The 20,621-nt window shown below is 38.9% G+C and overlaps 1 protein-coding gene across 1 annotated transcript in view; it reads right to left on the bottom strand.

Annotated features, from left to right (window-relative positions):
• Positions 1–4,525: 4,525 nt before the first annotated feature.
• Positions 4,526–20,621, bottom strand: part of pth2ra (parathyroid hormone 2 receptor a) — a gene marked incomplete at both ends in the record, with an annotated part of 34,465 nt that continues 18,369 nt past the window's right edge. The window contains 6 exons of the mRNA XM_079170449.1: positions 4,526–4,915; positions 5,697–5,738; positions 7,633–7,771; positions 11,857–11,951; positions 15,035–15,101; positions 16,297–16,357. Of these exons, the coding sequence (XP_079026575.1) occupies positions 4,526–4,915; positions 5,697–5,738; positions 7,633–7,771; positions 11,857–11,951; positions 15,035–15,101; positions 16,297–16,357 (794 nt within the window). The remainder of the gene's footprint in view (positions 4,916–5,696; positions 5,739–7,632; positions 7,772–11,856; positions 11,952–15,034; positions 15,102–16,296; positions 16,358–20,621) is intronic.

Genomic DNA, 20,621 nt, shown 5'->3' with positions numbered 1-20,621 from the left:
TCTTTGTGTCACTCATGGCTGACAACCAGACACACACAGACACACACACACACACACACACACACACACACACACACACACACACACACACACACACACAGTTAGTTTAGAGACCAGCATTTATTTTGACAGGCTGTTGTGTATCTCAGGAGTCTCTTACACACATTACGTTTTCGTTGTTTTTTTTTATTCTAGCTGCACATTGGCTCACATTTATTTACAGGCCAACACTTAAAAACGTTCAGGGTTGAGCACCGATCAAATTAAATGGCGACACCGATGCCCGTAACCAAAGTAACCCACTCCTGCCTGATTGTGCACGGCGAGATAGGAGAGGAAGAGAGACGCTGTGCTGCTGCCAGAGCTGATTAAGTTTAGCTCTAGAAGTTAGAGAAATGGGCTGACAGTGACATGTACACAGTGTGATCCATGTCCTCTACTCCAACTGGGAACACGTCTCATTATAAGGGCCATTATGACCTAATGTCTGCACCATTCTGTATATGATCCTGTTGTTGGAACTGAATAATGACGGCACATACCATACAAAACAATATACATGACATTTAAAAACAACACTCCCTGAATGCATATTAATCATAGCATCTCTGTAAACTGTTGGACTGTTTTTACACTTACATAGTTATTTAATTGTGTGCTTTTGTAATAAATGTGTTATTAATGACCAGTAAGTGTCAACGGATGAGAAAGTTAACTATTGATCACCTGAATTTATGTCATTTTCAGTAAATATCACAATAAAAGTCGATTGTTTTTTTGTCTAAATAGTATACATGTTGAAAGTCAACGAGCACTACTCACCTGTCTTTTAAGTGTCTCCAGTCTGATCTCAAGCACACAGCTCATACGTAGAGTTACATGACATTAAGAAACACTTGCTGTTAGGCCAAGGTGTCTCTCTGGGATCGAGTTCTCTTCCATCACTACGATTGTTGTTGAGTTACTCCTCACTCAGCTTGACCTAATGTTATATTTAATTTCCAATTAATTAAAGTGAGGATTTCTTACAATTCCACTACAAATTCAAATTTAGAATATCCGTCGACAGCCGTAAAGCATAAGTTACACCTCTGACTCCATTAGCCAACAACATGCAAGCTAACAACAGCTAACAACATGCTAAGCTGAAAACATCTTAGGCTAGTTAGCTTTTCTCATCAATTTTGTTAAATGCAGTCATTTTTAATAAACCAAACAAACCTCGTTCTGTTGCCTCATTCTAGCAAGAAACACATCTCATACACTTCTGTCAATATCATCACCAGTTGAGAGCATGTAAACAAGACAACTTTGGAGTAACCAGTACACAAAGTAAGATGCACGTACACACACACACACACACACACACACACACACTTTAACATAGAACTCACACTATGCATATGGGAATATACAGTAGAGTGTATTATTCTAAGGGCTTCATAGAAACCGTTAACATTTTTGGGGTTTTGCTTTTGAAGTCACTGACAAATACTGTTGAAGGCCACAAAAACAACATTTCAGTTTATGTTTTACGACACACAGGTAACTTTGAATCAAATATTATATTTGCTAATGTTATACTGTGTGTGGTTATTATTTTTTTTCAGGTGAATCATAAAAAAATAATTTGTCCATCTTATTAATTGACAGCTGGAATACCAAGGAGCAGATTGACAGGTTGTTGTTGCAAACATTCAACATGTATCGTCACTGAATAGGATAGTGGGTAGGGAGGAAACAAAAGAGGGGGAAAGGAAATAAAGGAGAGAAAGAAACAAAATCAAAAAACCAGCAATAGCATTTAGCACATAAACAAGACATGATTCAAAAGACTCCATACATTTTTTTTGTTCAAGCTTCTGCTGGAGTACGGGAGGCACATGCACAACAATGATCTTATTTTTGCATTGCATCTAATGCATTGACAAAAATTCATGCAAAGACACAAAAACTTTAAGCAGCCTTAATGTAGCCCTTCACAGTCAGCAGAAAAGTTGACACAACAAACATCTAGATTTTACTGCAAAATGCTTGTCTTAAGGGGACAGTTCCCAGTAAGTTGACATTAGATTTACATCAGATGGGGCTCGTGCTCATGTCCAGCTTGGCTGAGCTGTAAAGTTAGCTAGCTTAGTTCAAGGTGCGCTAGCAGTATCGAGTAGCTGTAAACTATAAACACAAGCATCTAGTCCATGGCCAAATCCCAATGTCCCCCCTAAACCCTCAAACCCTGAACCCTCAAGGACTTACTGACGTCACCTGGTAAGTGGTTGAGTGTGAGAGGCTGTGAGGGCTTGAGATGGTGTAAATAGGAATGGGACAGCACTTTGCTGCAACATATCACGCTACCATGAAAACGACAACAAATATGATGTATAATTGCGTGTATTTATTTTATACTTTGTACTCCCTGATTTGAACGTCTTCCAGGATCTTTACTCACAAGATGAGAAGTCATTTCATATAATCTATTTACTCGTTTTTGTCAAAACAGCTTCAATGACAAAATCTTTGATGAATAAATAAATAAATATTCTCTGATTTCATGTTTATTTTTTGTTCCATCTTTAATCCTTAATGTTTCTGTGTAAATGTAATACTCCAGGCTGAACACACGTGAGCCGTCCTTTGTTTACCTTTTTTTTTTACGTCTCCATGCATCCACTGGTTACCCCGTGTTTAACGTCACATTGCAATGATTTGTGGGTAATTCCCTTAGGCTAAGTCAGCATACCATGCTGACTTGCGGAAAGGGTTCATTAAAGGCTCAAAATGTCTGCGAGAGAGCCCTCAAACACTCGATGATTTGACAACGGGACAGCCCTAAACCCTCACGTCTTCGTGAGTCCGTAAGGGGGGACATTGGGATTTGGCCCATGAGTCGATGCACACTTCAGTCTGCCGGGGAAACTGTTGGCGGTGTAGATTGGTAGAAAGAAAATATTTCCAAAATAAAACTGATCACAACAAGGTCTGTGGATTATTTTGAGTACCCAGGACAAGATTTTTGGAAAGTTACATTGCTGTTTGGCACTTTAAACACCACAAGCCGAGTGTCCTTTAGTTCCATTATATTGAGAGAAAGCAGACGCCTCTTCGGCCAATATCTCCAACACTCAGCAGCACCAAAACAATCTAGATTGATAAGTAGCACTACAGGTAAAAGAAAACACATTTTTTTGGGGGGGGGGGTTTGAGGTGAGCTATCCCTTTAATAACACCACATTTAATGTACCACAAATACTGTATGTGCTGTATGACTGACAATTGTTGTGGCTCTTGCATGACAGATACTGTAATCAGAATTGTAATTAAGCCAACAGGAGGGTTAGAAACTGCTGTAGATGGCTGTAAGTTACATTTTTTTATTTAGCTTCGTGGAGAAAATGACAAGGAGGTGAGTTTCCTTCTACAGCTATCATGCTGCTGTTAACTTTTATTATAAAGGAACAAACAGCCTTTTTTCTTACCCCACGTCTCCCCAGTCCATATTATTTATTTGTATTTTTCTCAAGTGTTTTTTAAGTTTGGCTTGTCACTTTCCTCAGTTGTGGTTCTCAAGGTCCCAGCAGGAGAAGTGCAGTTTACTGGAAACAGAAATACATTTCCATAAAGTCAGACCAGCAAAATTCATGCAACAGCATGTTTTCTTTTATTGACAACAGAGAGCACTATGGCAATGCACTCCCTGAGAGCTTCTAAAGGTGGTAAATGATTGTCTTCAGTTAGACGGATGCAGCAACTACCAATACTAAAACATCAATTCAGATGTGTTTTGGTTGTTGAATAAGTTTCATTTCATCTTTTGGCATCTCACAGGGTCAAAAGACATATTAAACATGTCAGGTTCCTTGTTTGTTTTAAACTATCATCTGCATTGATGTTTTCTAGTTTCCAACCATTTATGTTATATTCTTTTTCATAAGGGGGTTCAAGACATGTTTTTTATTTTTACAGTCAAACATTCGTTTGCCCTCGATACCTGCTTAAAGGAATACTTTGTTACATTTAGGGGGATTAATTGGCAGAAATGGAATATGATATTCATAACTATGTTTTAATCAGTGTATAATGATATGGCACTAAGAATCATATGTCTTTCAGTTAGCTTAGGAAAAGGAATTTATATCTACGTGGAAGAGAGAACAGAGTCTGCCATGTTGCACCACCATGTTTCTACAGCAGCCCGTAATGGACAAACACCAGCGAATACTGGCACTAACAAGAGCCATTTTCGATTTTACGTTATCTGACGGTAGGGATGCGTTCCAAAACCGGGTGACTTTGCTGTTGCTGCAGAGACAATATTTATATATATTTTAAAAATGTAAATTCTAATCCTGTTCTAAATTTATTTGCAGATGGGTATTTAGTTGGTTGCAATCTGCAACACCCCACTATATCTTACACACTGTTCCTTTAAGAGTTTCAATGAAGTGGGTTGGAGAGGATTGGGTTGGCACAGCGCCACCTAGAAACTTTTTCATCGGTCTCTACCGCATGTTTTGACATTAGACGTCTGCTACAATGCTTCATCCTCATCCTCAGCAGTTGCACTTGTACTAAGAACAGGCAGATTTTCCTTCAGCGAGATATCGTCCACCCGCTTGGGGCCGCTGTCCTCGGGTTCCTCAGGTTCCTCAGGTATGGATGGGTCAGAGTTACTGATCACGTATCCTGGGAGGGTGCTGATCACTGGAGGACCGATGCTCCGATGAACACGGCTTGAAACGAGCGTGGTGGAGCGTGTGGAAGGGCCAGCCCCTGCCAGGTGGGACTGGCTGCTGGTGCTGTTGTTGTTGTTGATGCCAACAACGACGGAGCCGTAACGGTAGCGGCCGCAGACCACCGGGCCCTCCCACTCAAAGGCCAGGTTCCAACGTGTCCATGTTTTCTTTATCTCTGTCTGGACCTGTGGGGATGGAAAGAACAATGGATATAAATATATCCATTTATAATTTTTAGTTTTAGGTTTCTACAAACCTTAAAACCTGGTTTATTTCTTTTTATTTCAGTGAAGACTGTTGATGATTTAGTTTGGACTGTAATTCAGCATATTCAAAGTATAAAAACCTGCACTATGTCAAATGTTTATACAAGCAAACAATTGTCTAATGGGAAACGCAGAGCAACAAAAGCATCCCAAAGGAGTCATGTGTTAATAACAAAATGATGCTTTATTGAGCTCTAGCCAACTGAAAATAAAAATCATCAGATTAATTTTGAGCTGTTTGAATTGCAGTAACTCCAGGTAAATATCCTGGAGGATGAAAGGAGTGCTCCCCAGCATACAATGCGGATCACAAAAGGCAAGCGAGAAAAGAACAGAGGGGGTTTTGTGAAGCAAAAACTGACAGAAATGTCTATTCCTGTTTTCAATGGAGAGTGCAAAGTGTATGAGAGAGAGATAAAAAGAGAGGTATCATCACAGCTCTTTTCATCATATTTCATTTGAGAAGGCAATAAACAGATAAAGTGAAGAAGTTCCATGTAGCTAATGTCACTTTTTAATTCTTCAGCCAGACCCAGTGCCACTGGTGTAATTATGCCCGTTTTCAGTGGCTTCGGTTAATTTGAAATCAAACTACACTTTATTTTAAGTGCTTGCCATTATTTTTTTGATTTGCTTTAGTTTTGCAGTGTTTGTGCTTCTTCTGTGCGATCAATGGCATTTGGAAAAGCGATTCACTCACCTCTCCGTTGCAGAAGCAATAGATAATGGACACAAAGAAGCCCTGAAAGGAAGAGATTGACATACAAGTTGTGAGCTCAAATCTCTTGGAGCAAGTGAGACAAAAAACGTCTAGAGAGTGATAATCACAATAATTGAAATGTCATTCTTATCCAAGTGCGATACAGACACGATCTATTATCAAAAGACGGATGTTCCAGGTCATCCATCTCTTTGCCTCAAATAGTGCTTTTCTTGAGAGACAGAAATGGTACTCTCTGGGGTTTGCTGTTTTTGACCCGTTTCACATCTTGTCCTTGCGTCTCACAACGATAAGAAGTTACAGGAGAGACACAGTGTCTTTGTGAAAATGGTGGTTTATGGGAAGATGTGTGTCTGTGTGTGTGTGTGTTTCTGCAAACGTGTGAGTGCCGTGCTACATTTCTTTCCAGACAGCGACTCTCTGAGAAGTATACATCAACAGTGTATGCTGGTTCATCCAAATAATTGCTATTCAGTCCTCATTTAAAACCTGTGGGAGAAACATTTATTTGTGTCTTGAAATATATTTGTGTACAAATGATATCCATAATTTGAAATGTATTGATGTATCTGGTCAAACAATCTGATTTGTTCTAGAAGGTTCCAGTACAGTTTGAAATACAAAACTCAATATTCATATTCTATGAGCAAGATAAGTCTTATCTAACACCAATCGGACATTGACTCAAAGGAATCACTTCTGTCTTTTTTTTTGAAGTCTCTGTGTGCACATATGTGAGTGGGTGCGTTAATTATAATATTGCAATGAAGATGCATGCGGTTTTCCTCTCTAGGTGCTTTGCATATGTTGGATTAAAGAGCTCAGATAAATATCCATAATGAGGCCGGCGGCAGAGGTGGGCACTGGGTTCATTATAGCCCCAACATTTGGCTGTGACGGTGAAGAGAAGCGTGTGAAGCAATTCGCTCTTTGGTTCGTTTTTCATCACTATTAACATAGTGATGAAAAGCGAACCATTGCAAATGTTATGACATAACATTGCAAATGTTATGTCTTTTAGTAACCCTGGCATCTGCCATTATATGTATGCGTCATAGAGCCTGGGCTCCATCATGTATGTGGTTCTTTATTCTTTTTGACTTCTTCTTTAATAAGCTCACTTTTTTTGCTTGCATAAACATGCAACGTTTGCAGGAGCATCAGAGGTTCTTGTTCAATTTGAGCTGTTTTAGAAACCTGGAGCCTGTGTCAAAAAGCATGTTAAATATGGTTGAGAGACATAAATTATTTGAAATATCCCAATGTTAATGAAGAGAAAGAAATAGTAGTTAAGAACATATTAAATACTAGGAACAGTAGATTATAAACAGACAATTTAAAGTGGAATTATATAGACCTCAACCCGACAACCCACCAGCAGAATGAATTTAAAGGAATCTTTGTTTTTAATCTATAATAGTTCAAAGTGACCAGAAACAGAAGTCCACACATGGTTGGAGTAGCTTAATAGTCCTCTGTTGGTAATGAAGGAATGTATGTATGTGTGTGTGTGTGTGTGTGTGTGTGTGTGTGTGTGTGTGTGTGTGTGTGTGTGTGTGTGTGTGTGTGTGTGTGTGTGTGTGTGTGTGTGTGTGTGTGTGTGTGTGTGCGTGCGTGCGTGCGTGCGTGCGTGCGTGCGTGCGTGCGTGCGTGCGTGCGTGCGTGGTTGCTGTTGAATAGTGTTACTATACTGACTTTGAGGTGTTGGGTTGTTTACACATTAATGAGTCAGCCACCACAGTAAAAAGACTGAACTGCTCTACCTGATCTGTGAATGTGAGGACCAACCTTGAGTTGGCTCATGTTTGTGGCAGTGCTTGCTGTAAAAGGGCATCGCGAGTTAAGTTTGAGGGCAGATTTTCACATAACGTATCAGCTCACTGCAGTGTGAAAATATCTGAAGAGAACTGCGTACCTGAAAGGAATTGAAGAACAGCTCACAGTACATGCGGACCTCCCAGCTCGATCCTTCAAATGTATGAGGCATCCCAACAAAGATGATGTAGTGGATGCCAAACACCAGCACCAACACAAGGGTGGACTTTGCCAGTTTCCTATAGAGACACAGACATATACAGAATGTATATATGGAAGCAAAGCAGAGCCTAGACGTGAAAATAGGAATATCAGCCGATTCTTTTACATCCTGTGGCAGACATTATTATTCATTAGATCATCGTAAGATAGATAGATAGTTGCTTTATACAACAGCACATTTAATATTGTTGGAAAATAAATAAGAACTGAATTCTATTCAATATATTTAATGAATGAATTGAAGAACATCTAAAGTCAAATAAACATAATTGACAGTCAATTTAAAAAGTATTTCTGCAATGTAGTGCACTGCACTCTTTGTCATATCTGCAAATATATACACCAACAACACTAATACTGTCTCTAATGTAGGTTTAATGTGAATGTGGTTGGAAAATTAGCAGTTTGATAAGACATTGTTCTTAATTTGTTAGAGAAGACATAATATAGCAAAAGCATTAACTTGGCCATCTTCATATGTGTGAAAAGCAAATATCCTTCTTTGGAAACAATTTGAGTTTCCCATCAAACAGAATGAAAGAAACCATGTTTTTTGTAATTAAATAAATTAGCAGCAAATTAGTTTTATTGTTAATGGGTTAATGGCTTCTAACACCCTAGATACTGAGATCAGTGATAATTTGTTGTTGCAAAGCTCACATTTCTTCCACAGATTTGAACTTTAATGAGTACAAACAAATTGTTCTTCAGGGAATATTAATTTTAAAATAATTTACTTTGCTTCCAACTTTGTGTACGCTTAATGTCAGTGTGGGGAACCTGTATTATAAATCCTGGAAACTATCCTCAGGTCTCTATTTCCCAAAGCATATTACAGCTTTTTAGTATTTCTGACTTCAGTCAAATTCCAGTAAACTAATCATCTAAATCAAGAAGTGACAGATGTTTGGATTTGTCCTGCAAAATAACTTTTTTTCCACTTGGCGCTGATGGTATACACATTACAGATGTCCTGACGGCTCGTTTCTGAAAATGGGATGTGCATTTCTCAATGAATTGAATATTTATATGGCACACTGACGTGCTTTATAATAAAAAAAGACATGGAAATCTCACTTTCTACAACATGTGACCTTTAACACACACTAGAGGAGATAAAAGGTGTGTTACATGTGCACAAGGATCCTTTCAAGCCATATCTGAAATAGACAAGCATCTGCATACAGTACATCTCTCTCATGTTCAAACCAATGGCAGTGTCTGTGCCACACAGCCATGAAATAATGGTAAAGGTAAAGCTCAAATCAGAAAATAATGTCTTACTTTTAATTCATGGAGAACATCGAGATTGTATCTAGCAGCAGGCCTGGGCATGCAATCAACCTGACAGAAATGAAGAAAATGCAGATATCTACACTCCCTTAAAGTTCAGGTGAGGATTTCAGCTTCTTCTCTTCACGTAATGATCCATCCTGGAAATAAATGAAGTGCTTTGGAGTCTGTTGCATCCATTCAAACTCTGCTGGAGTCCGGGAAAATGTTCGCAATAACTCCAGGCAAAGAAAATTCACTCCAATAGGCTGACCATCCTCTTTACAGGAGCAATTCTGACAGCCATATCAAACTGTAAATTACCTGAAAGGAGAATATGTGCATTCATTCATCATGCTGCTTCCAGTCACTAAACAGAACTGATTACCTTTGAATGGGACAGGGGGCCGATCTGTCTCCTACTCTGTAGCAGCTCTAAACTGTCACATGCATGTGTATTTTAATTTACTATTAGCATGATGAGTGCTGTCAGTTAATTATAATCAAAACATGATTTCAGCCAGGCCACAAAGCTAAATATGTAAACATTTAAATAATGCAAAATGAAAACTAATCATAATACTCTGGGATACATATTCATGGTCATTTTGACAGTGATCTCCTTCCCTGTCTCCTTCTCTCAGCAATTCTATCCTTACTGCTGAAAATGTGAAACTAAAGAATCAACAAAGTCCGGCCTGTGTGACAGAGGTGTAATGTCATGCAATCCAAAATGCAATTTGCAATCAGTTTCAATACTTTTTAGAAATTACATTTTTAAAATTGCTTCCAACGCATCCATGCTAAACAGGCTGCTTATTATTATTCGTCACCCGAACGCATTTGGTTTGGCTTTTTATGAGTGACACATAAAATACTATGATACATATATTTGTAAATTAATAAGAATATTTATAATACTGTAAACCATGAAATATAAAGTTGCAATAAAGTGTAGTTTTTGCTTTAATCTCCAGCAAGGTACAGGAGCACATTGTTAGTGGGTACGTTTAATCAGCATTGAAATTCAGTCTTTGCAATTTCTATTCACGTTTCTAAAGACGACAGCTATTATCCCTCACCTCTAACGTTATATTTGGCTTACATTCATCTTCCAGCATGGATGCCAATTTTCTGCAACCAATCACTTTCATATTTTCTGACGCAACCTCGCTTGCAGCATTCAATACAGTGCTGTTCTCAGATAATTCACTTTCATTATAATGTTTTTATCTGACACATTGATTCCTGCACCTGCGGAATAAAAGTGATAATTGCAGATATGTGTGTGTGTGTGTGCATGTGTGTGTGTGCAGTAAGCCTGTTTTGTTCACACTACACAACTTGCTTTCTTGTACTTGGGAGTCTTGTGGTCGTTGTGGTTTTGACACTACAAGACTTACCAGCGACATGTGGACAAACACTGCAATATCTTTCAGCAGGAGGAATCCCTGATGAGTATGTCTGGTCTCCAAAAAACATTTAGTCACAACCTGTGTCCCCTCAACCCGTGTCCTGCGCTCTCATTGGCTGTAGCTCCACGACAGACTACCCTTTAGCTAGAACTTTGCATGTGTACTGTATGCTTAAGATTTAGTCAGAAAAACTAACATTTTTATAAAACGGTCAGTATGTGCTGATGAAAGTTGTTGGTGTATACGCTGAGCAGCTAAATCTCTTGTTTTCCCCTTCTTTCAGTGGGTAAACCCATTGGCATGGATGGGCATTCAGGGTCGTGGCCTGCACACTGATCACTCACTTAGTAACTACTTAAATGAGGGCCGAATGAATATTACATGCACGCACCGTGTTTCAAACTTGTTGACTTTCTCGGCGTACTTAGCCACTTTTCAGACCCTTTTAGCGACTTTCTGCTCGAGTAAGCTCTGACAGCGTCTCTCCCTCCCTCTCCTCTCTCACCGTGCTCACACAGGCAGGAGTGAGTTACTATGGTTGCGGGCTTCGGTGTCGCCCTTCACCCTAAACCTTTTTACTGTGTAAGCCCAAATAAAATTGTATATGTGAGCCATTGTGAAGCTCGAATGCGAGATAGGTCTGCTCCTCACAACATAAACAGCCTGTTAAAATAAATGCAGGTCTCTAAATGACCTGTGGGTCTGGCGGTCAGCCCTGAGGGAAAACAGGTCACAGTGGGAGGAGTAGAGGGGAATTGGTAGACTTGCAAGGCCAAATGCGAGCAGACAAACTCTCAAAGCTAAAAAGTGGACTGTTAGCTCAGCAGAATACATTTGTACGCCAAGCTCAGCTGAACGGCACAACAGAAAGTTAATGTTCAATGGACTTTTTTTCTGTGAAGAACCCAGAGAGGGTTATTTGGTTATTATTTATTTCACAAATAGTGTTATTTATTTCCTGACTTTTTTTTCTGTGAAGATCCCGGAAAGGGTTATTAATATTTGGTTATGTGTGGCTTTCTGGAAAACAATAAATGTTTACATTTAGGCACCCCTGCGATCGTCACACTTTTTCTGTTACAAACTGACCCCGGCCCCCATCAGAGAAGGGAAAAGTTATGTGGCCCTCACAAGAAAAAGTTTGGGGACCCCTGCTCTACCGGTTGAGCTCGTACGTTACGTTTACATTGAGCCCGCCCACGGCGTTATGTCTGCCGCCGGGTCATCTGGCAAAAACATATCCTGGTTTATCACCTTGGTCTCAAAAATGCAAACCTCACCTTCTCAAATCACCCCCAATCACTTTACATCGTGTTGACTGAACATAATATTTTACACACAAATTTACGTCAAATTCCACCCCTGGACACAAAGTGGACCGCTGGTGTCGTAGATTCGTTCAGTTGAGAACAAACCTGTACTGTTTCCTGGTGTCGTATCTCCCTGCGTTTGTCTCTCGAATTTTAGTGGCCAACACTCGTACGATGTTCACAAACAAGATGAAGTTGAGCTGAAACAGAAGAACAGAGACGGAAAAGGTCTTAATTTATGCAGTACATGTCAGTGTTCTTACTTCCTGTTACTATAATTGATATACAGTATCTGTAAAATAAAATGTTTTACTTGTTAATGGCTTTAACCCTGTGGATGTAATCAAAGAGCTTATACGTTTTCAAGAGTGGATCCAACAGTATACTTGTCGTTCATTTCACTTTTACTGCAATTCCATGAAAATCAAGAACAACAAGAATAATCAAGAAGAACAAGATTTCCACATAGTCGACTCATGAATAAGGTAGGTTCAATGTGATCATTACCTGCTTGTACGTATCAAGTTACAGCATCTAGCAGAGTGAAATGTCACTAATCTGGTAACACAAAAAACGTGTTTGTGCAAGTCAACAAACTGATCAAACATTTCTCACTAGACAAATATGAACTGCCTTTCCAATCACAAGCCAATTGTAGTGTTTTACTATCCTCCACTAAACAGATTGTAAACACACTATTATCGCTACATTTGCCACAATATGTTCAATTCTATTCAGCACAAGGTTTTGTGGATAACTATAGTAAAAAGCTTTAAAGGTGTTTACATGCCCTAAAGTGACCTATTGGGAACTTCTTTGGAGTCAATTATGTTTCATAATAAAACAGTGCATCATTTTCAAATGCTGGTATTTTGTTTTAGAGACGTTCACGCAGCTGGGGCAAAGTCATTTGAAAGATGCAAATTTAGGTTGACGTTTTCCACAGCCAGAGGCTTTTAATCCTTCCCTGTTTGAACCTGAATGAGAAGATGGTAACAAACAGAGCTCCAGAATACACATACAACATGCCAACACTAACAATATCCAGACATGAAAGACTTTTCCTTAAACCCAGAGCTCCTCTGCAGTTACATTTATTTTCTTCTCCTCATCTATCTTTTATTATTATTATACGATAATACACAGACAAAAACAAGACTGTAGTGAGTATGCTTGACAGTATCAAGGAGGACATGCTTCACTTATAATTAGTATGCATCTAAGTGAGAAAGTGCTGTCTCACACTGAAAACTGATTTTGTGTGATCAGAGGAAAAAGCATTTAGACTGTGAACCCACCAACAGCTTTGTAAATAACATCAATCCATTTACTTGGTACACAGGGCTAATGGGATGCCTCTTCCAATATCTATAAAGATAACACTATGTTACCGGTGTTTAGCATGCCATTTACCGCAGTAGTATTACATTTTAAATTGCCAAAAACACAAGACAAAAACACTAGTCTGAAACTGATAATGAAACAGAGCTGATGTGAAAGAGCTGTTGATAGCTAGTTATACACAGCAGGGATTACCTATGATTTCAATCAGCAAACTCCATGATTCCTCACCACTCCAATCAGAGGAAATGCATCATTTAATAAAAATCTCAGCAGTAAAAGCGGACTTTCAGCCAAGAAGCAAGAGTTCTGCTCACTGGTCTGGTCACTAATTTCGGCAAACAGCTCAGAATGTGATTGAGACATAAAGAGTCAGTCATTACGGTGAATTCATAGAGCACGGGGTGGCTTTTTTTCCAAAGTCTCAGTTTGTTGTTGGAACAGATGATAACAGCACAGTTCAGAAAAGCTGTTAAAAGTATATAACCTTTTTTTTTAAATGGTGTTTTAATAACTATACTTTCAAAATGTAACTGGTGCCAGAGGATCTGCTGGACTGATTTCTGGACAAAAGCTACTAAAAAGGTGAAATCCTTTGGATATTCATTCTCATGCACAGGTTTACAAACAAAGTGCCAACGCAGTAATAGCAGTGTGTCTACTTCTGTCTTCGGCCTGGATTTGTCTGTATGGAAAGTTAATCACCGAAGTTCATCACAATTCAACCTAAAGGGAGACATGAATGCCTGAACCAACCCGTGAGTCAGAAGGATCTATCCTCTGGGGACCAATGATGTCTGTGCAAACATTCCATGGCAGTTAAAGTCGTTTTTGAGATATTTCAGTCTGGACCAAAGTGGTGGACCGACTGAGCGAGACTGATATTGCCATTCATATATCCTGAGTTGTGGTATTACAGCTCTGTCAGTTATTAGAAGCCCATTTCGCACCAATATTTTTGCAAGGATGCAGATATAATAACTTTCCTGAAGAAAAGAGTTCTCAAAATATGTTGACCTATTAGAAGTGATTATAATTAATTGTTGGATACCTACAACATAGCATGTGGTCTTATTTCTCCAGGTTGAGACTCAAGATCCTCAAGAGAATCGGTTACAGGGAGCAGTGCACTAGTCCTGATGAAGAAATGCTGTCTCATTCAAATCTGCAGGAGATTTTTCCAATCGCAGCTTGGTAGCAACTTGACTCAATCAGCAGACAGGCCAAGACAACTCAAGGCAGTACATGTCAACAAAATAGTGTCATTTTGTTAGTGGTTTCATTGTGGCGTCTTCACATCACATCACAGAGAGAACTAAACAAACTGCCTCTATCATCTCCTTCCTTAATTTGTGCTTTTATGGCAGACTCCAATGCTCAAAGAATCCCCAGCCAGTCGAGGAGTTGTGCACATTATAGAGGATAAAAGACAGAGCGAGACTGTGAATCCTGATTGCATGGTAGTAATTTGCAACAAATACTGTTGTTTCATGAGATAAACCTCATTTGAATTTTAATCAGTTATAATTTATTGTAATATAATAATGAATATTTTCGTCAATCACTTGTGCTGCTCCTCTGTTTATAGAATAACCCAGAGGTCATTAAAAACTTGCACCTGACTTTCTGTCTTAGACTTAATTGTGCTCAGATGTTGTTTGCTTGAGTTTGTTACAACTTGTTTTGCAGCCTGTACATGCTGTTTATTGAGTAATTGCTTTTTACTTACACATACAAGTTTTCTTTAACTTAAAGTGAGTCTGGTCAGTTGGCTATTATACCCATTTTATGTTGTGCATCATTTGGATTTATACCCTAACTCAAACACACGCACACAAAATGCCTTACTTCATGCCGTAGTAAATTTCTTAACAACGTCTCAAGCTACAATCACACAAAGCGATAGCAACTTGTAAACTGTATTTAACATCCACACTCTTACCCCAATGGCTGTCAGAATGGGAACCTGGTAGATCCACTTTATGTTACCAGCACTTAACTCCCAACACCTGCAATTAACACAAATACAGAGAAAAAGGAGGATGACGTTAGAAAAGCAGGGAAAATAAGAATGCAGTTGGAATTATTCAAAAGACACACATATATGATTAAGGTCAGTGGGAAAGAGAAAAAAGGTTAGATATTACATTTTGAAGTAAGGAGTTATTCATATTGTCCCAACCAAAGCGAGTGTGTGGAAAAACAGACGTAAACAGCGACAGAAATAAAGGGCAATTATAGATGGATGAAAGAAACCCGCAGGAGGGGTCATCTCGTCCATAAGTAAGAAGTAAAAATCTAAAAGGGAAGAGAGAAATCTATGTTTTTCAATGTTATCACATATCTTCCTGCAGTGTTAATCATAGACTGTATATAAGAAGTGGACATAGTCACCGTGACGTCAACCATTGTTTTGTTGACTACAGTCTTGAAGCCTTGAGTTCATCATTTCTGCCGTTGCCATCTTGGTTGCTTTGCAACCAGAAGGTACACAAGAGGGAGGAGCCAAGTACAACCCAATGCTGAATAAGACATTTTTAGTTGAACAAAATGTTACAATTACCTTTCATGAACTGAAAACACACTGTGAAAGGGTTAAAGCTGTGAGTCGAAAACACGGGCAAATCCCAGATCTTTGTAACACCGTGGTAGCGACCTGTCAATCACAAGGGAGCCCCGCCCGAAAGCATAGCCTGCTTTATGGTCAGTTTTACTCTAAATTTGTGTCTAATTGTGTGCGTTTTTGAGTTTTGATGTGGAAGAACGTCACTGTGCTTTGCAGGGCCCTGACCTCAATCCCCATTAAAACCTCTGAGAAAGCCGACTGGGAGTGGACCGCACCAAAAGAGTGACGGCTGATATCGCAGCATATTAATGTCCATGGTTTTGGAATGAGATATTTAATAATCACATACAGGTGTAATGTAATTTTTAATATACCCAGTTTTTCGGCCATGACGTTTACCTGATATGACACCTTTTAAATGTTAAGTTCTGTTGCAATTTAAATCATGCATAATTAGATTTCACTGATGATTGAAATGTCACCACAATTATGCGATAATTATAACATCCGGAAATTCTCTTTGTGTCTTGTTTCATGTTTACATTCAAACTAGTTGACCTTTTTTAAATTGTGGTGTCTTCTATTTTTATTTTGGTTTAAAAGAAGACATTTAGAAACAGTACGACTTGCTCTCTCACCTTGCGTCTGCTAGCGTTGCCCTGACAACCGCCCACACTGCCACGAAAACAGCTGGAACACCTGAAATTAACAAAGCACAAAACAAACAGTAAGCTGTGCCATGATGTAACAGCCTTTCTTTATCCGATTCATGGTTAAGGTCACATTTCACATTCCCATTTCATTTCTAATATATGGTATCAGGAAAAAGAGGTATGATGTCTGAAGACATCAAACATAGAGAATCTGAAGGAGCATGAACTCCCTTAAGGATTGTATGGAAATCATTGGGTGGTGGAGAGAGAGTGCAAAACTTATTTCACTTTTTAAAACAAGGCCCTCCCCAGAAGATATTACTGTTCTCCTTAGGGCTGGGCAATAATTCAATATGGTTATTTATCAACCTTTATTGGGATCATGCTGTGATGAAATCATACATTGATATATTGTGAAACACAATTACATTGTCTACATTGATAATAACAACCATAAACTAAATTCCTGTTTATTTTGCAGTTAAGTTCTTAATTAAATGAGAACATACTCGTATTACGTCACACAAGAGTATACAAAACCATGTGGTTATTTCAAAAAGACTATGTATTTATTGCATTACAACAAAACATGCTATATTGTGATATATATCGATGTCAGGAAATTAAAAAGGCCTACATCTTGATCGAAGATTTTAAGATTTAAAAGATTCACATTACTCAATGCTGTCACATTGGTCCTATTAGCTTATAGTTGACTGTGGTGGGGAAAATAAAACCTTGACACAAAGATCTGATCCTCTGTATATTTGTATCACCCATTGTGCATGGTCCCCAATTAGCCTTGAATATTCCTTTTAGGGCATCGCACGCGTGACATGAATCACATTTTGCTATCTGCACCCATTTCTGTACATGTTTTTTTTTTTAACGAGTACATACAAAGACACAGACCCCATTATCGCCTCCGCCAAAGACGTTATATTTTCTGTTTGGTTTGTTTTTTTGTCTGTTTCTCAGCAGGATTAGAGAAAGACTTCTAGTCTGCTCTTCATGTACATTTGGTGGAAGGTTGCAGCATTACATTTCAGGCGAAAAACACATTTTTTCCACTTTCACTAACATGGTGAGATAGGGCATGGTCTTGATGGAGGACGGCCCTCTGCGAGTGCCATTCCAGTTTTCTATGTTATCTCACACACACTGACAGCATTTACTGTACACAAACAAATCTGCTGTACATCTGTATGCACACTTATTCCAGACAGCCACCATACAAAGACATGCATTGATTTGATCAGTCTTAAGGTATCAATGTAGAATCAATCAACCCCTCTGGATCAATTCTGAACTTTTTAAGAATAAGTTTAGATTTCACTTATTTAAGGTCCTGAAATAACCTACAGTGCTCTTCAAAAAGCCAAAACATTGGCATGTGGTATTAGACTGTTTTAAAAGGCACGGTGGAGAAATGCTGTATCTGAAACAAAGAAAATAGAGTGTGACCCGCTGTAACAACTATGAAGAGAGACTTCATATTTGCAAAGATCAAAGATCATCAATAGTAAAATTGCACACATTCCACTTACTACTGGTGCAAGACCATCCAACCAGCTGAGTCTACGGATGGGGTACTAAAGTTTTTACTGTTTTTTAGTAGCTTGTTGAATTGTTAATTTTACATAAGAATTCAGGTCAACGCCCGGGGAGTATGATAGATAATACATGTTATTACTTTTGTGAATATATCTACAATATTAAACAGAAGTGATTACATAGGATTGGGATTGTGGCTGTGCAAGACCGACCTCTCTCAGATGAAATGTCCCTCCATCATCTAAATATGACAGCGAGTCACCGTGATCAATCAGCGGAACTTATTAAACTGGATGAGACGTGTTTCCCCATCTTTCTTTCAATTGATAGGTTATTCCACCAGTGTTGGGGAAAATCTAAATGACTAATGATAAGGTGTGCTTAAAAAGCTTGGTGTCCTTATGTGTCCTTGTTGTGTGAACTTCCTCTGACATTAAGCGCCACAGTTGTTTAGTCTATCCGAAAGAACACTCAGCACTGATTGTAATGGTAAATAAAGTTGTAGACGGTGTCAATACTTCATGGCATCTTCCGATAATCAAAGTGACCATTGAACTTATGTGCTTACAAATGTGGTGTTAGGAAGTGATTACTTTTATGGGGTCCTGCTAGACTTAGCGGGCTTCCTTTGCTCACTCGGGACGACCACTGTCTATTCTTCTTAGGTGTCAAGGCCTGCTGAGAGAGACCTCTCGGCAGCATATTCTGAAGTAGAAGGATAACAAAGAACTGTGGAAGCATGGAGGTGGGGGCAGAGCAATGTTATGGCTCAAACTTCCTCCTGATTGCGAGAAAGTGACCTTCATTGAAGATCAAATGTTCTAGTGAAGTTACAAACCCTTTGTTCTGTTGACGCCATATGTATTGTATTGTGTATGTGTCACCTCCTGTGACAGAATGCTAAACAAGTATATGTACCAGTGTCTCAGAGCCAGATCTCTGAGCAGTCTTGGCACGTTGTTGAATGTGTTCAACCCTGTCTCCTTCTTTGCAAAGAATAATTGTTAACTGATTAATGATTTTCCATCGGTCTTGCGTCAATTTTTCTAACAACCAGATAGACACATTTTAAATGAATGCTACATCAAAAAGAGAGTAGAGTGCAGGGATGTAACCATAATCTTACGCTGATCTCTGAGCACAGCACGGAAACAGCAAGGAGTTATATTACTTGTTCCATGGGCACCCGATGACAGCTAATGATGATAATTAGAGCATTTTCATCGAGGCTAGTCAGAGGATTTGGGCACCGGGCATCCATGTTAACATTTATCTAAAAGTTAAAATCAAGTTTACAAAGGACAGCTATTCAAAACGGCCATGTCAGAGTGGCTACATTCATATTTTCAGAGGGTAGGGCATGTTTATTAATGATTCCAGGTGTCAGTTTCACATCTGACATGTCTCCTCGGCACATTTTGTTTTTTTTCACCAGCGAGGAGATGATTCCCTTCTTATCACCAGATGAATTCACACCATCGAAGCCAAAGAAGCACATGTGTGCTGCTGAAAAATGCATCCCATCCCAGAGTGTCTTATGCTTATGAAAAGAAGATGATGACACAAAGCAGATGGATTTTTATGTCACTATTAGCGCTATAGAGCAATGTTTTAATAAGAGGGTTTGTGCATTGGATAAAAAAAGAGAGACTACACAGGGCCCCTTTAACAAACATCCTCCAAACCTTTAGCAGAATCCCCAGAACCAGAAATTATGGAGATTGCTAAAAGTCATACCGATTTCACTCTTGAAATTCTACATTAATAACTATTCAAAACACCGATCTCTTTAAAAGTATATTGTTTTTTGACAAATTGTTGATGAGGATAGGGAATAAACAAATCACCTACTGCAGGCACCGAATCACTTCTCTTTGGTTCTCCCTGCAGGTCACTTCTACCACACTGATCTAAAGCATTATAGTCTATAAAAACAAGATAAAACATTCAGAGGAACAATTGTTATACTAGACCATACGACAGCACTGCAACTCATACAGTTTTACATTGAGTTTAATTAACAGGACGCTGCCTCTGTCGGACATTAGACAATACTTCCCAAATGAGCAACCTGTTTTTCAATTATCATAAAATGGTAGACGTGGCACGGAAGGCTTGAAAATAAAAGGAGGCAATAACCCTAAAACAATACTAACATAATATCTACTTCATGTTAGCAGTGTTTAAAATAGCTTTACATGTAGAGAGTGTTTCAGAAATGCAGATATCCAAAGTAAAAGAAAATCCTGTTACTCACAGCCCACTCACAGGCTACACAACTGCCCAGCATGAATTATGTGCATCGTTCATGTAAACCCACAATCAGTTTTCATTCTTGGTGCTTCTCTCTGTCATACAAAGCCTAGTGGGTTTTCTCAAAGCTAAATACAGCACAGCATAACACTTATTGATATAATTGTTGGGATTTAATCAAACCAAACACCAAAGTCAAACACCGATCAGACAAAGATCTGAGTCTTATTTTCCCCTTTGTGTTAACAACACTTCATAAACGAATCCTGATGGGGTCTAAACACCTTTCATCTATTGAAATAGTACCAGCAGCTCTGTTGCTTCTGATCCCCAGCTCATTTATTTTCATCCAAAATGCAAGCGTAGCACTTTGTAGAGACGGCCTTTAATTTCTCCAAAATATGCTCCAAACATGAGCAGACAATATGAATGACCACAGGGGGAATCACACACGAGGACCAGAAAGCGGTTTAATGAACAGACTAGACTGCTGTGTAATACAT

The sequence above is a fragment of the Pholis gunnellus genome (genome assembly GCF_910591455.1).
Source record: "Pholis gunnellus genome assembly, chromosome: 12".
NCBI classification, from domain to species: Eukaryota; Metazoa; Chordata; class Actinopteri; order Perciformes; family Pholidae; genus Pholis; species Pholis gunnellus.
This window is presented reverse-complemented; position numbering and strand designations above follow the sequence as displayed.